This window comes from Cynoglossus semilaevis, chromosome Z (genome assembly GCF_000523025.1).
Source record: "Cynoglossus semilaevis isolate Cse_v1.0 chromosome Z, Cse_v1.0, whole genome shotgun sequence".
Taxonomy (NCBI): domain Eukaryota; kingdom Metazoa; phylum Chordata; class Actinopteri; order Pleuronectiformes; family Cynoglossidae; genus Cynoglossus; species Cynoglossus semilaevis.
The window spans coordinates 4,277,839-4,292,707 of NC_024328.1; the positions used below are offsets into that span (position 1 = coordinate 4,277,839).

General features: G+C 39.0%; 2 protein-coding genes across 2 annotated transcripts in view; both read left to right on the forward strand.

Annotated features, from left to right (window-relative positions):
* The first annotated feature begins 3,862 nt into the window (after positions 1–3,862).
* fgf5 (fibroblast growth factor 5) lies at positions 3,863–7,960 on the forward strand. Its single transcript, XM_008335832.3, has 4 exons — positions 3,863–4,327; positions 4,816–5,496; positions 6,006–6,109; positions 7,374–7,960. Exons 2-4 carry the CDS (start codon positions 5,268–5,270, stop codon positions 7,746–7,748), a joined length of 708 nt encoding a protein of 235 aa, XP_008334054.1. The 5' UTR covers positions 3,863–4,327; positions 4,816–5,267; the 3' UTR covers positions 7,749–7,960.
* A 544-nt stretch (positions 7,961–8,504) lies between these two features.
* Positions 8,505–14,869, forward strand: part of cfap299 (cilia and flagella associated protein 299) — a 41,306-nt gene continuing 34,941 nt past the window's right edge. The window contains exons 1-2 of the mRNA XM_008335833.3: positions 8,505–8,680; positions 11,185–11,327. Coding sequence (XP_008334055.1) covers positions 8,579–8,680; positions 11,185–11,327 — 245 coding nt within the window. The 5' untranslated portion in view covers positions 8,505–8,578. The remainder of the gene's footprint in view (positions 8,681–11,184; positions 11,328–14,869) is intronic.

Sequence of the window (14,869 nt, forward strand, 5' to 3'; positions counted from 1 at the left end):
ATAAAAGTTATATTGTGAATTAAAACACTGAAAATTATTTATCTGTCTGTTTGTCTGATATGTAAACATTGAAAAGGGAGGGGAACAAACTAATGTTCAGTGGTAAAATAATCTTAAAATGTATTTTTATAAATTTTTTATAAATAATTTTTATAATTATTTCAATTCATAAATTCACAGATACATTTATAAATTGAAAAAATGACGTTTGGGCTATTCTGAGCCAAAATGTTACCTCACATAAATTAAATTCGATTTGATTGATGAAATTCAGCTATTGATGATACACATGAATCCTAAAAGGCACCAATAGTTGATATTTATACATTTTATTTTATAGACATAAAATAGTAATAAAATACGTTCTATTCTAATGTACTGTCATTCAAATCTCAAATATCTACTGAATTAACTATTTTACTTTCTGATAATTTAGTGTGAAATAATTATCATAATCTTTTTAAAAAGAAAACAAATAATCGTTTTAATTGGGTATTAATTTCTAATCCAAATTGTATTTATTATCTTATGTCCATTTGTATATTTAGTATATACATGTGTGAGCGTAATAATATATGTAATCATTACAACCAAGTCATGTTTTAGAATTAGTGTTGAATGATCTGTTTTGTAGTCTATTTATTAGACTGTAGGAAAAGGAGCCGCAAAATGTGTCGCTAACATTATTTTCTTATTAATGATAATGATAATTATATGATTTGGGTGGGTTAGGTGGGAAATCCGAGCGAGTGTTCAAATAGAGACATTCTAGACCTAGCACATGTTTAGGAACACATGCAACGATACTATACTGCCTCCTAGTGGTCAGAAGCCATACCACAGTAGAATTACATTACGTCACGTAAACATTAAACACTGCAAGGGTTAAAATGAAAGAAAACTTTAGATTTTAGGGAATCTGTGTGTCGTTGTTTTTGTAAGTATTTCCCTATTTTTCACTTATTACCAGCCTAATATCATTTTGGAGTTTTTTATTCACATTTGCATTTCAGGAATGTATTCATCCTAGTTTTAGTTTTCATTGTTCGCCATTGTCTTCGTTTTAGCTCCCTCAGTAATAGATCAAACAGGCGATGCGACAAAAAAATAAATAAATATAAAAATCTCAGATCAAACATATTGCTTTCATTGGTCCTGCGGCCACGAATCCGACCCGAGCTCACTACAACATCAGTGTCTGTGTTGAAGTCGTTATCCTCCCGCTGTCGTCTGATTAGGACACCGCTGGACTGAGGCTCTAAAAATACTAAAACATTCAGTTCCTCCTCGTCGTGCATTTGTGGCACTATTTCTGACCCACAATGCACTCTATCTGTAGATCTGCTGACAGCGGGAAATTTACACATCATCATGTCCCTCAGAGAAGAGCCTTTCATGTCTGTACTGAGCGTCTCCATGTCTGTCTCTCACGAGTGTATACCTGTGTCCAGAAATAGTCCCAGATTCTTCAGAACCTGTTTCTCTGCTTCAAACATAGGAGCTAACGTCTGAAATGAACGAATCCTTCATATGACTCGTGACTACCGAGTCATATTAAAATATGTGTTCATATTGAACTCACGAATCACTCACAAATCACTCACTGCGAACTAATCACTCTCTGCGAACTAATGTTTCACTACGAACGAATTACTCTCTGCAAACTAATCGTTCACTGTGAACTAATCTTTCACTGTGAACTAATCTTTCACTGTGAACTAATCTTTCACTACGTTCTAATAACTCTGCAAACTAATCTTTCACTGTGAACTAATCATTAATTGCAAACGAATCATTCTCTGTGAACTACTCTTTTGCTTCGTTCTCGCATATTCGTTTCATTTGTCACGTGACAGAGAGCTCGGGTCTTTTTTTGCTCTCATTCATCTTCACATTGTGGTGTGTTTTTATTTCTTAGCTTTTCGCATGGTTTCAATTGCTTATGGCATTTTGTGTACTTTGTAGACTTTGTCAGCGGAAGCAAACCATGTTGCCTTCAGTATTTAGTGTCGGTGAACCGCAGGCTTCTTAATAGGGCTAAAGCGCCACCTGCTGTAAAACGAATGAAATGATTAGTTCAGGAGTTCGAGAGTCAAAGATTCGAATCAATAAAAATAGTCGGTCTTCCCATCACTAATGTCGATGATTGTTAGGGGAGGATTGTTACTATCATTACTTATCGGGGTATTGTTTAAATGTTGTTCAAACGTCACGAAAAATCTTATGTTTCTTTTTAAATGGGTTAAAGTTAGGCACAAAGGAAGTTTCAATAATATGCTCAGAATAAGACAACATTCACTAAAACATATCTTATAAGGTTGACCTTACCTACCTAACCACCAGCTCAATTGCAGCCAAATTTATTTATTTATTGTGTAAACACAATATAACACCCTGAGATTCCTTTATCTGAATATAATAAGAATAAAATAATATTAAAGTGAATTACTTTTGTTTTTCTGAATATTTTAAAAGATAAATATTATAGATAAATATAATACATAATAAATAATAATATGTTAGAGTAATACCAAAAACCCCAACACTGTTTTTCATTGGTAAGACTTGGGGGAAAATATGCAGAAATTGTTAGAAAAGTGAGTGGCAGACAACTATGTGACATTAGTTCACAGGATTTAGCCCGTACTGAGTCAGCAAGAGAGAGAATGCCTGTAAACACAGTTGACTTCACCAAGCTTTCTTATATTTTGTGTTGGTGTTTTCTTTCCGGTGTCTTATTACCACTGGGGTGTTCTTGAAGCTGCCCACTGTTCACTTTGGTGAGGGGTTAAAACCAGAGGTCACATTTGGTGCTGTGTCACAATGACAAGGAGTTCTCTTTCCTTCCTTTCCTTATTCTTACTAACTTCTCCTGCTTAAAGTGTCAGTAGTCAGCTGGTCAGTTCCATCTTAGGTCACTCAGTTTAGGTTTACAGTGGAAACTGGAGGACAGCCGGAATTAAATTTCTCTCTGTATCGCCGTTTCTTTTGAGAACACGTCGAAATTGTCTCCACAATGAAACCATTTTCACTTTTCTCCCAAACTCCTTCAACTGAAGTCTGATTTTCTCCTTCCGGTTGTGGAGTCGTCTGCACAAAGACGACACTTCCTTCTCCAACTCTGTGACCCTTTTCCTTAGAGAGTTGACCGTCTCCATCAGCTGCAGAATGGTCTGAGCCTGCTGCAACACATGACAGGAATCCTCCTGCTCCCACTCCTGACAGGACTCCTCCAGAACCTTGGACAGTTTGAAAGTCTCCTCCAACTGTCTTGCCAGATTGGCCTCTGCTTTCTTGGTCTTCATGCTCTGGGCCTGAATAACAGGCTCCAGGTCTTTCACTTTTAGGTCAGATTGCACCTTCAACTTCTCCATCTCAGACAGTCTCTGGATGAGAGTGAGTTTCTCCATCTTCAGGGTCTTCATTTTGTCATACAAGTCCTTGTTGACCCTTGCCTCGCAGACAACTCGGTTTATGTATTCACACAGCAGCAGCATCAGCAGAGACTTGCATACTACTCGCTGGTTTTGCAGAGATTCTTCTAAAGCTAAGGACGTCTCAGGGGGCCACATTTCGATGGTCGATGGTGGTCCTCAACAGAAAAAAAGAGAAAAAGAAAAATCATCTGTCACTCATTTCTTTGGAGAACCAGCAAGTTGTACCAGCAATATGTGTATTCATATTTCCCACTCTGGAAAATGCATATTTTGTTCTATCAGGTTCTTGTCTGACCAACCAAACCTTCTTGGGTCTTGAAAGCTTAGAGGTTTCACATTAAAGGATCAAAGTCTCCCATAAACACATGAAAGGCATTTCCACAGGAATAAGTGATGGGAACAATCGATAGCGATGAGAGCTAAGGACAGGTTCTAAGAATTATTCAGTCCTGCTACCAGTACAACTAGTTCAGAAATCATCCACTTTGGTGTGGGGAAAATACAGTATGTGGGAGCTACTCCCACCAAAAGACTCCTAAAGTTTTATATCACTTTGTCTCCAAGTCCCATAATGGGTCCTCTCAGGACTTCTGATGTAATGATTCTGCCAGTCACTGCTGGCAACTTGTGATAAAGGGACCAAAGTGATTATTCTTCTTCTGGTTCCCCACATTTAGTTTCAGTGAGATGTTGAAGATACTTCAGACTATAATTGGTGCTATCTCAAGGTCATGAAACAACAGTCCGAACTTTGTACGACTTTGTCAACTGACTTTTTCTCCCCTTTAGGATCTTGGTGATGAAGGAGGCCTTAGTCGACAATTACTGACATCTGTCCGATCCATCAGATCCTTGGTGTTAATGCCACGCCATTGAATTAACTAATTAGTGTGAGTGTAACAAATGTTGGACTAAAACACTGTCCTGCCCTGTTTACTAAGAAGGCCAAATGGGTGCGGCCTTGCCACGTTCTCTTTGGCTACTGCTCTAATCCAGCGGAGGGCCGTGGGTGCAGGATAATCTAAACCAAACACTGACAAATCCTCAAAACAATGAGCTCTAACTTTACTCTTAAGGGTGTGAGAAAATAGACAAAGAGATTATGCTAAACAATGTGACTGTGAATCAAAAAGCAACTAAAAGTTAGCATAGGAATAGTTTCAGGTTAGCCTGGACATATACCAAAAGTAGGCACATCTTAGGTAAATAAAAGGTAAACAGAGAGCAAAGTTATACATCGAATCAGATAAGATAGAAAAATAGAAATAGAAAATTAGGTGCTGATTGCAATAAAAATACATAGATGCATATGTACATATATGCATATTAATATTGCACAACATGTAGGCTAATTTTGTTCCTCTCCTGTAAACATCAGGTCCCCAGATTCTTCTCCTCTGTTGTCACATGTGAAGACATTAGATGAGGACTTGAGGAGCTTGACTGAAGTCTATTGTTACACTGCTGCTGCTGCTGCACCTGCGCTTCTCTGCAGCCGTACATGTAAAGTTCACTTCTTCCAATTACCTGACACTTCTTTGAATGGAAAACACAGAAAATGTCACTTGGTGAGTCCTGGAGACGGTGTTTTTGAGGAGCAGCACTTCTATGGCAGAAAGTGCATTTAAGCGTTTGCCCAGAGGCGCACACGCTCTCAAACAGACCAATGAGATCATCCGTGTTATAAATACCCGCTGCAGGGGGATCCGGTCCATAGACCCCAGTTGAGCGACGGTGCTGCTGCTCAGGAGGTGCAACTGTCAACATGCTGGAGAAGGAGAGAGGAGAAGGAGAAGATATGTGACGATAAGAGCTTCTGCAGTGGGAGAAATGAATGTTTCGTTTTATCTTCTCATCAGTTTAACTCCGTGGATCATCTATGCAACAACTGGGGGTGTAGGAGCAGAAGGAGAAGAAGCCACAGGAGTCTTACTGAGAGAAAAAGGCGCAGGAGTTGGACGCAGAACCTGCAGACTTTACTGCAGAGTCGGGATCGGTTTCCATCTGCAGATTTATCCTGATGGGAAAGTGAACGGAAGTCACGAGGCCAACAGGCTGAGTGCGTAAGATAAAGAAAGAATACCAAATATGCACTTTGGTCTAATAATGAGGAATAAAGTGGGTCTAAGTTTAATTAACTCATGGTTGGTTCGTTAAAAGTTGAGTCGGGTTAGACTTAGGTCAAGATGTGTATGGCTGTGTTTTTCTAACCTAGCTAAAGGTTGTTTAAAATAGACTTTGTTAAGTGATCTTAGACACTGAAAATGACCACCTGTGAATTTTTAATCATAATAAGAAATAAATTCACCTCATTCTCATAACTCATGAGAGAGTCAGTATTGTGGCTGAAGTTAACTTGTGTAGGTACAGTAGGTCAGTCCCATCACCATAGGTTTGTTGGCTCTACTCCCAACTTAATACTCTAGCAATTTGGGAGTTTGGCAGCTTTGTTCTGGGAAGACATGTAGCTGTATTGCCAGGTGCTCTGACGTAGTCACCACTAACTACTAAAATGTTATATATCTCAAACCCTTTACCAAACAACTAGATCTTGTTTGTTCCTCACAGGTATCCTAGAGCTCATCGCTGTGTCTCAGGGCATCATTGGGATCAGAGGTGTCTACAGTAACAGATTTTTGGCCATGAATAAAAGAGGACGACTACATGCTACTGTGAGTTCATCACACACATCCCCAACAGTGCTGCAAGGTCAAGTTCATGTAATCAGATTATAACAGGAAACAGAAACCTGCAAACCAATTAAGGCTGTATCTTCCACAGATGATTGTCAGATTGAATAGATAAATAAATATGTGGAGAAAAGATTCTCTCAGCTGAGGTAGAGACAGACAGTAAGAGGGTCGCAGAGCAGTAGCAGTGACAAGGTTCTGTACATACAGTACCCAGAAGTTTCAGAGTTCAGTATAATGAAAACTTGTGAAGTATGTCTTCCAAAAACCTGAGTTAAAATGAGGTTTCATTGACTGCATTCAAATAACTAGTCTGCCTGTACACAACACAGAAACACCTATTACATTTTTAACACAACAGGCAGATCTTGGTTTAAAGAGTACAGTTAATAAATTCAGTAATATTTATGAAGGTTGAAGACAGGCTCATAACTTTGACTAATTTGTCCCTGCACATCCACCCACTGTCCTACTGATCTCATACTTCTGGAACCCCCTCACATACTTTCCTGCCACTTGTCTCTTCCCTCAGAACACCATAACAAGCGTTCTCCAGATTTACAGGCGAAAATCATGGGAAATGTATGTGTAAACAAGTGTGATCAGAGAAGCAGAGTGGGTTAACAGCTGCACAATTATAGTGCTAGTTTGTGCGTGTCTCTGTGTGTGCATTTTTGTAATCATATTTAAAAAACAAATACAAGAAATATTTCAAATGGTTAATTCAATTCTTCAGTGTGTGACTGCTGTCAGTGTTGTCATGGTCCCTGCAGCACAGCTTCCCGATGACTGACATGTTTACTCTTCATCAGACCCCAATCATTTTCAGCTACACTTCTGTTTATTTGAAGCACATATTTTTAGAATGCTAACAGGAATTCAGGACTGATTGTGTAGTTACTACAGAGTCATAATGATAATGTGTGACTTCAGTCTGATACTTTCTGTTACTGTAAAAACATAATTTAGAGTTTTGATTATTTTAGTTATCTTATTGGTTTTTTGGGGGTGGGGGTTGTAGATTTTAGCTATTTCCCAGCTAAATTATATTGATTTTGGAGCTAAATTGAATTAAAATGTTTTTTTCCATTATCTTTGCCTAACATTGCCATAACGATCTCTGCTTGATATAGCTATTACAGTTTAGCTTTCCTGCCATTTTGAAGTAATTTTGTTCAACTATTTGCTGATTATTAGCTTTTCCTTGATTAGTTTTTTGACAGTCTTTGTCTTCCTCTATCTGCAGGAAGTTTTCACAGATGAATGTAAATTCAGAGAACGTTTTCAGGAGAACAGCTTCAACACCTACGCCTCAGTCATTCACCGGAGCCAACACAACGGACGGGACTGGTTTGTCGCCCTGAACAAGAGAGGCAAAGCTAAGATGGGCTCCAGCCCAAGGGTCAAAGCCCAGCACATTTCCACCCACTTCCTCCCTAGGGTGCATGTTCATGAAGTGAGGTCCCAGCATGTTGGTTTTACCTTCACAAACAGAAGCAAAGACAGGAGGAAGCTGATGACACAGACATCCAAACCTGCAGTTGTGAAGGCAAACGTTCATGCAGGCATGACACAGAGACAGATACAAGTTAAGTACTGGCCGAAATACCGGTTTGGATAACACTGAGAGAGTTAGAGAGTGCTTCACTTGTTGTGATCTATGCAGTTTTTCTTTTGTTTTGTTTTTGCACAATACCAAAATCTGAAATATCTAAGTGGGTAAAAAAGCACACACTTTGTTCCATTTCATGTACATACTGTATGTACCTATCTATTTAAACAGGTATATTTTATGATGGATATTATTTTATTTATTATATATGTATATTTAAAAAGAGCCCTTTCTCAGTTACTGTGTTCTTATTAATTTATTTTATTAAAACATGTTTTCATTTTTTTTCATTTACCTAAATAAAGCAAGCTTTTTTTTTCTTTTCTTTTTTTTTTAAAGTTTCATTTTGAAAATTATTATTATTGCTATGTCTCTGTCATTGGTGTGGAACTCCAGGGTTCACCTCCTGGGCAAGTTCGAATCCCGGTTAGGGCGGTTGGTACCTTCCAGTGGACTCTCCACCTGCAGGAAGGTTTAGGGTGGGTTGGTACAGTGCAGTGTGATTTGGGTGGTGGTCTTGGAGACTGCCCCCGCGACCGGTAACGGACAAGCGGATGAAAATGAATGGATGGATGGAAATTATTATTATTTTGTTTTGATGATTCTGCTAAGAAGCTTTAATTAAAAAAGACATATTATCCTTATCCTTGAGGGTTTGGAAATGTATCAATAAATCGAAAGATTGTGTGAAAAAACAAGATTATAGAATCAAAGACTACAAGTTATATTCAACTTTAGACTGAGTTTTTAAATGGACTGTGTCCTCACTTCCGGTCGCCAGGCTCACAAACGTCAGTCTGATAGTTGCCGAGGCAACCACCTTAAAAACAAAGTTGACGATGGAGAATAGCGTCGCCACACGTTTTTCCGACACCAATTTTAAAGATTACGAGGATTATTTGGACTCCAGAGTGACGGCACTGGATGTATTTTATCTCAAGGTGGGTCACGTGATGTACACTTCGACAATGTTAACCTCATCTCGGAAGCTTCATTAAACGTACTCTTACATTACTAACAGACTGGAACTACTGTATATAGGTGGATTCTTCAGATTTGTAATAAGCTCAGTTCAATTCGACACTTTCGGCTTGCAGCAAATTATCCTAACTGATTTTATTGGCCACAAAAGAGAACTTTTATTCTGTTAAAACCATGTTTATAATCAAAGACACCACGAGATAACTCACGCTTGCGTGTGAACGGTTTCTATCATCTTACATAATGATTATATTATTTACAAGTCCAGTTTGACATTTTGTTTTACCATCAGTTATTAAATGTATTAACTCGACGTGTTAGCGCTCTGGGTGATGCGCTAACCTTGGGACTTTTGAAGGGAGTCGAATGATTTGGTCCTCTAAAAAGTCTACATTGAGTCGTAGTTTATTTTCACGTTTATATGGAAATGTATTAATTTTGCTGCCATGAACAAGTATGCCGTTTTGTTGTGTAGTGCTTTCCTATGCCGCTAGGTGGCAGCAACAGCCATTTTTTCAATAGAGGACAGTTTTTATCGAGAGGTTATGCAGGAATTATTACAACCGATTTTTTTTAAATACATTTTTTAAAAATCATTAAAATGTGAGTTATTTAATTAATGTTTATTTTGCAGTCACATGTCTGCCCATACGTTTGTGTGGATTACAGATTTGAGGATAGATGGATAGTTGAAAATCAATCATGTTGAGATTTTTGTTGGTAAATGTAGATTAAAAATTTACATTTACAAACAGCAGCAGAGGTCATGCTGGTTAATCAAGACTGCTGCTGGTCACTTTGTTTGAACACCTGCAGTTTTGTACACACACACACACACAAACACACACACACTGGCTTATAGTATTTGTATTTGTAATCAACATTAACTAACTAACATTAAAAGGTTCTGGTTTAAATTACATTATACATTGTTGACATTTGTGACCACATTTGGTTTAATATATAAATTAATATATTTTTGCTATAATTTTACCATAACAATTAGCTATTCTATTAGGACTATTAACACGAGTTTTTGAACTCACCCTGTGTACCATGTTTTATAGTCTTCAATTTGTTTAAAAAAAAGGTAAATGATGCCTAAGAAATTGTGATGACAGCCCTGATGGTGATGATTTTTCAAAAGTCCATGCTTTATTTCAAGTTGGGCCACATCACAGCAGCAGGGTAATCTCAGTTTCCCTCTTCGGGTATGGACACGAGACATGTGGTTCATACTTTGATCTGAAAACCACAGCAAGTGACAAAAAAAAAATCTGTTTATAGCTGAAGAGTTTATGGTTGAAATGTTATTTGTGGGCACTGATTAAGATAAAGTCTCTCCTGCGGGTTTTTGCTTCAGTTTTATTTGTCAGAACACAGATCAGTTAGTTAGAGTCAGTAACGGGAAGTAACAGACACATCATAAATCTGTTTACATTGTCACTGTGGCATACTTTAAACCAGTGATTAGATACTATGGTAATACCACTTACACCTAACATTATGACATTATGATAAAAACAACAAAGTGCAATTACAATTTAACTGCTTTTGAGAACAACAACATGTAAAAGTCCACATTTTAGCCATCCTTAGAAAGAAATCTGGTATTTTAACTAACAGGCACTCCAGAGCAGTTGGTCTACTGATGCCCCCTGTGGTCAGTTTATGTGATTGAGGTAAATCTCTACAAATATAACATAATATAATATTTTGAACAGTGAAGTCACAAAATAACACATATAAACTCAGTGACACAGGCAGTAGTAAATTTGCATCTTCTGTGTCCCTCTGAGCTGAAATCACCGAGTTTCTCTACAGCAGGGGTCACCAACATGGTGCCTGGGACCTGGTAGCTCCTTTGGTCTACCTAAGGTGCCTCTGGGGGTATTTTGTAAAAATAAAACCACTCAACAAAAGGGTCAAAATTGTACTGCTACTGTGCTTTCTGCATCAGTTACACCAGCAATATTTAAATCCAGTGACGATGGTAAGAAGAGTGTCGACTACTGTATGTCCCAGAACTGATTATTATTACATTGTTTGTGAAGTCTGTATTAAACATGTCGCTCTTCGTATTACTAAGTGACCTTGAACCTTGACCTTGGGGCAGTGGTGGCTTAGTGGTTAAGGAAGTGAAGAAATCCACCAACTGCCAAGTTACTACTGAGGTGCTCTGAGCATGGCACCGTCCCCACTCACTGCTCCCCTTAAAGCTGCCCACTGTTCACTTTGGTGATGGGTTAAAAGCAGAGGTCAAATTTCATTGTGTGCAGTAATGTGATGTGTCACAATGACAAGGAGTTCACTTTCCTTTCCGTTCCTTGAAGTAGCTCTCAATTTTAGAGAGCTACTTCAGAGGTCGGTGACCCCTGCTCTACAGACAGTGATGTTTAAGAGTTGGTCTTTGGAACTGGAGCTCTGTCTCACTGTTTGTTTTGTGTTTGGGTCATCCCTACAGAGCAGAGATTTGTCCCGGAAACTCGTAGAACATGGACACAAAGGCAGCGTCTTGAGCAGGGAGGAGTTTGAGGAGAAGAGGGCCGAGTCTCAGGCCACAGAGGTCGCAAAGAACAACACTCTGTTTAACAGGAGCCCACCAGTGTAGGTACAAATCATATGAAGCTATATAACCTCTGTAAACAACATTGATTGGTAACAAGAAGCCAAAACAATAACTTACTGAAAAGAATGGCTTTAACCTAGAGATATAGTGTGTATATACTTTATATCCCAGAAATAAGAAAACATTTCAAAAAAGACATAGGATGGTAAACAGGGCCAGAGATTAGAGATTACAAACTGATCTGGCGTCCCTGGACCCAGTGTACTGTAGAGGGGAGGCCAGAACTGGGCCTTCATTATATGATGTAAAAGGAGAAATCTGGGTGCAGGGAGGCCCAGCTAAGACTATCTCGCCCTGGTCACAGGCAAGACTGTCAGCTGACCTGATGAAATACTTCGCAGAATTATCCAAAATGTAATAAAACGCATTGGAGAGGAATAAGTAAACATCCTGGTGGTGACATCAAACATTGGGAAAAAAAGTCAAATCCTTTTTCCTTTGTACCTGCAGCAGTGTTTCTAATGAACACTGCTGCAGATGTTTCATGCTGAAGCTCCATGCTGCTACAGAGTTGGATGTGAGGTCACCTAATCTTTATTTAGTTGTTCACCTCTGGCTTTGTGTTTCTAAAGTCTTCTTCAGCACGTCGCATGTGTGATCTTGCGTACAAAGATTGGCTTTGCTACTGCTGCTACTACTACTGCTGCTACTGCTGCTGTTATGAGCTTTTCCATCAAACTCCCTGCAAACTCCCCAAAGGCTACGTAGCAACAGTCCAGCTCTTTGTCTATTGTGGCTGACATTTTTTCAAAGTCTGACTCCAGAATATTTGCTGCTCCAAGTCCACTTTTAACCCAAGGATGTGCCAAGTCAAAGCAGTGATGCCAGACACGTTCAGCCGCAAATTAAGACTGAGCAGAATCAGATTGTAGCTGTGCTCAGGTCCAAAACTCCTGCTTCTGTTAGATTTGCTGACAAAGATTTTTTTTTTTTACCTCTGTTGCACTTTGTTAATTTAACAAAAGAATTATTCAATGGGTCTGTTGTTGTTACTGATGATGGTGGTGGTGGTGTAGGTTTGGAGTAAGTCTCGGCCTTGCTTGGGTGAACTTAATTAATTTGAGCTAATGTAGCGCATCCCGGCAAGGTCTACACTGACAGATATATTTTGATGATAACCTGGAAATTTAATAAAGAAACCAGAAAACTGGACAGTTGTTGCTTGTTCTCCATAAACTTATTTTTGTATCAACTTTAACTTTCTCACTCCAACATATGAATTATCTCTGCTATTTCCCTATTAAACAAATTTGTAAAACATTCACATACATTTTTAAACACATTTTTTAATCTACAAATAAACATTAATAAACATTTTCCGCTTTTAACATCACCAATTTCTCAACAATCAATTTTCCTCTTCTTCCATAAACACACATCTTCCTTATTCTCTCATTAGTAGTAGAGTATTTCGTTCTGTAATAATACATATTTTAATAATTTCATTCATTGTAACAGAATCAATTCACATTGCAGCTAAGTTAATTCAAGTTTACACACTATAAACACAAACGGAAATATTTAACATGACGGAACCATCGCTTGTCGCTATAACCCATGAACTAAATAAACATGGCGGACTTGCCGTTATAACCCATAACCAAGACTGCGAATGTACTTATCCGTAACATCTGCATATTAGCACTAACTTCAAACATGCTGAACACTGTATCTTACATACAACTGATCCCCACACATTCAACAGTAACCCACAAGTGTTCAGGAAGCCGAAAGAAACAAACAAAAACAGATAATTACCTACAGTGTTTGCAGCCACGTACCGTGACACTTGAACATTTATACACTTATGTAGCTACAGACCACATATCACTGGGGACTCTTATTAGTTTAGACCAACTGTAATCACATAAAAACGTGAGTTACTAACCTGGGAATGTAATAAAGAAATCAGAAAACCGGACAGTTGTTGCTTGTTCTCCATCAACTTGAATTATAAGCCCAACGACCGTTATGCGTTTCGGTGACGATGCTCTTGAGTGCTGCCCCCAGTGTCCATTTTACGCCACAGTGTGTCATTGTGCTTCCCAGAAACTTCTTATTTACACAAAATCAGATATAACTGTAATAAACTAAAAGTGACCAAAACACTTATTTTTTCAGTATCACATCCTCCCCGACAAACAAAAATGGCTCCCGACATTTGTTTTTGTTTGTTTTTTTTTTTATAAAAAACTTGTCTGGTGACTGGCATGTAGTATGTGCAAGGCATGTACCTTTGTGACATTTAAGACACAGGTAAAATAAATTATCTGGTCATGTGTGGTATGAAAGGCAGGGGGACTGCGGTAATCTGTGAGGAGATGGCCTCGACATGGGTTTGAAGTGAAGGCTGACCCAGTGACTCATAAGTGAACATTGGTCTTGGTCTGCTCTCTCTGGCTGACCTCCTGACCTCTCTGTGTGTATCTTCTGCAGGCTGAGTTATTATAGGGGGAGAACCATGTCTTCCCACCTGTACTGGTTCAGTATGGTCATTTTGTTCTTTTGGCAGAGTTAGGTAATCGACATCATGTTGTTCACTTGTTTGTGATTCATCACCCACCAACTCCACTTCTTTTTCCTTACTTTGTTTGTCCGCTGTTACAGGAGTGTTTTGTTTGTGCTCTCTCTCAGGTGGGTTTGTCTCATCCGTGTATGTATCAACACTTTCAGGTGTTTCTAGTCCATCCGCTAAGCATGTGTCCATAGGTTTGGTTTCTCTCATTGGTAATGTATTCGAATGTTCTTTGTGGGTCATGGTTGGTTCCTTTGGACTCTGAATAGGCACTGTTGTGGGAGAGAATGGCGGTGACATCGACATTTGCCCTCCTTCCGAGGCTGTTGATATGCCATGTTCAGTTTGATCATTTCTCATCTTGACTACAGGTGTTCTCAACTAATAACCTCGTGTCCACTCATCCTCATCATCAGTGTCTGATATCACATTATTGTCAGCAGAGCTTGTCCTCTGGTGGGGATTCTTCAGTTTCCCAAGGGGTGTCAGCTGACTGCGTTGGGCCCTTGACCGGCAAGTCATTGACTAACAGTAGCAAATTTCTGTGTATGTTTCGGTTTCTTGCATTTGGGTCTCCTTCAGGGTGAATGACATACACAGGGTTGTCAAAGATCTGCTCTTTCACCACAGATTTTCTTCTCCCAGTAAGAGTGTGGTTTACTAGGTCCACCTCACTCACCCATGTTCCGAACCAGTACTTGATCTCCTGGCTTGAGGACCACACCCATTGCTTTTTGATCATAGTAGGACTTTGTTTGCGATCTTGTATGCTTCTGTCATCCTTTTTGACCATTTTTCTACATACCCCGTGTGTCACTGGTGTGGTTTCCCAATAATCCAAACAAGAGATCCACAGGGAGAGGAGGATGTTGCCCATACAGCAGGTAATGAGGTGAGTATCTAGTAGACTCATGGCGAGTGCAGTTAGACGCGTGTATCATCTGTGGTAAATGTTCCTTCCATCTCTCCTTTTCTTTGTCTGTCAGTGTTCGTAGCATTTGTAGC

Coding starts and splice junctions, on each gene's coding strand:
- fgf5 (XM_008335832.3), top strand. CDS start 5,268: ATGAATGTTTCGTTTTATCTTCTCATCAGTTTAACTCCGTGGATCATC. Junction 5,497..6,005: donor TCACGAGGCCAACAGGCTGA/GTGCGTAAGATA, acceptor TGTTCCTCACAG/GTATCCTAGAGCTCATCGCT. Junction 6,110..7,373: donor GAGGACGACTACATGCTACT/GTGAGTTCATCA, acceptor CTCTATCTGCAG/GAAGTTTTCACAGATGAATG.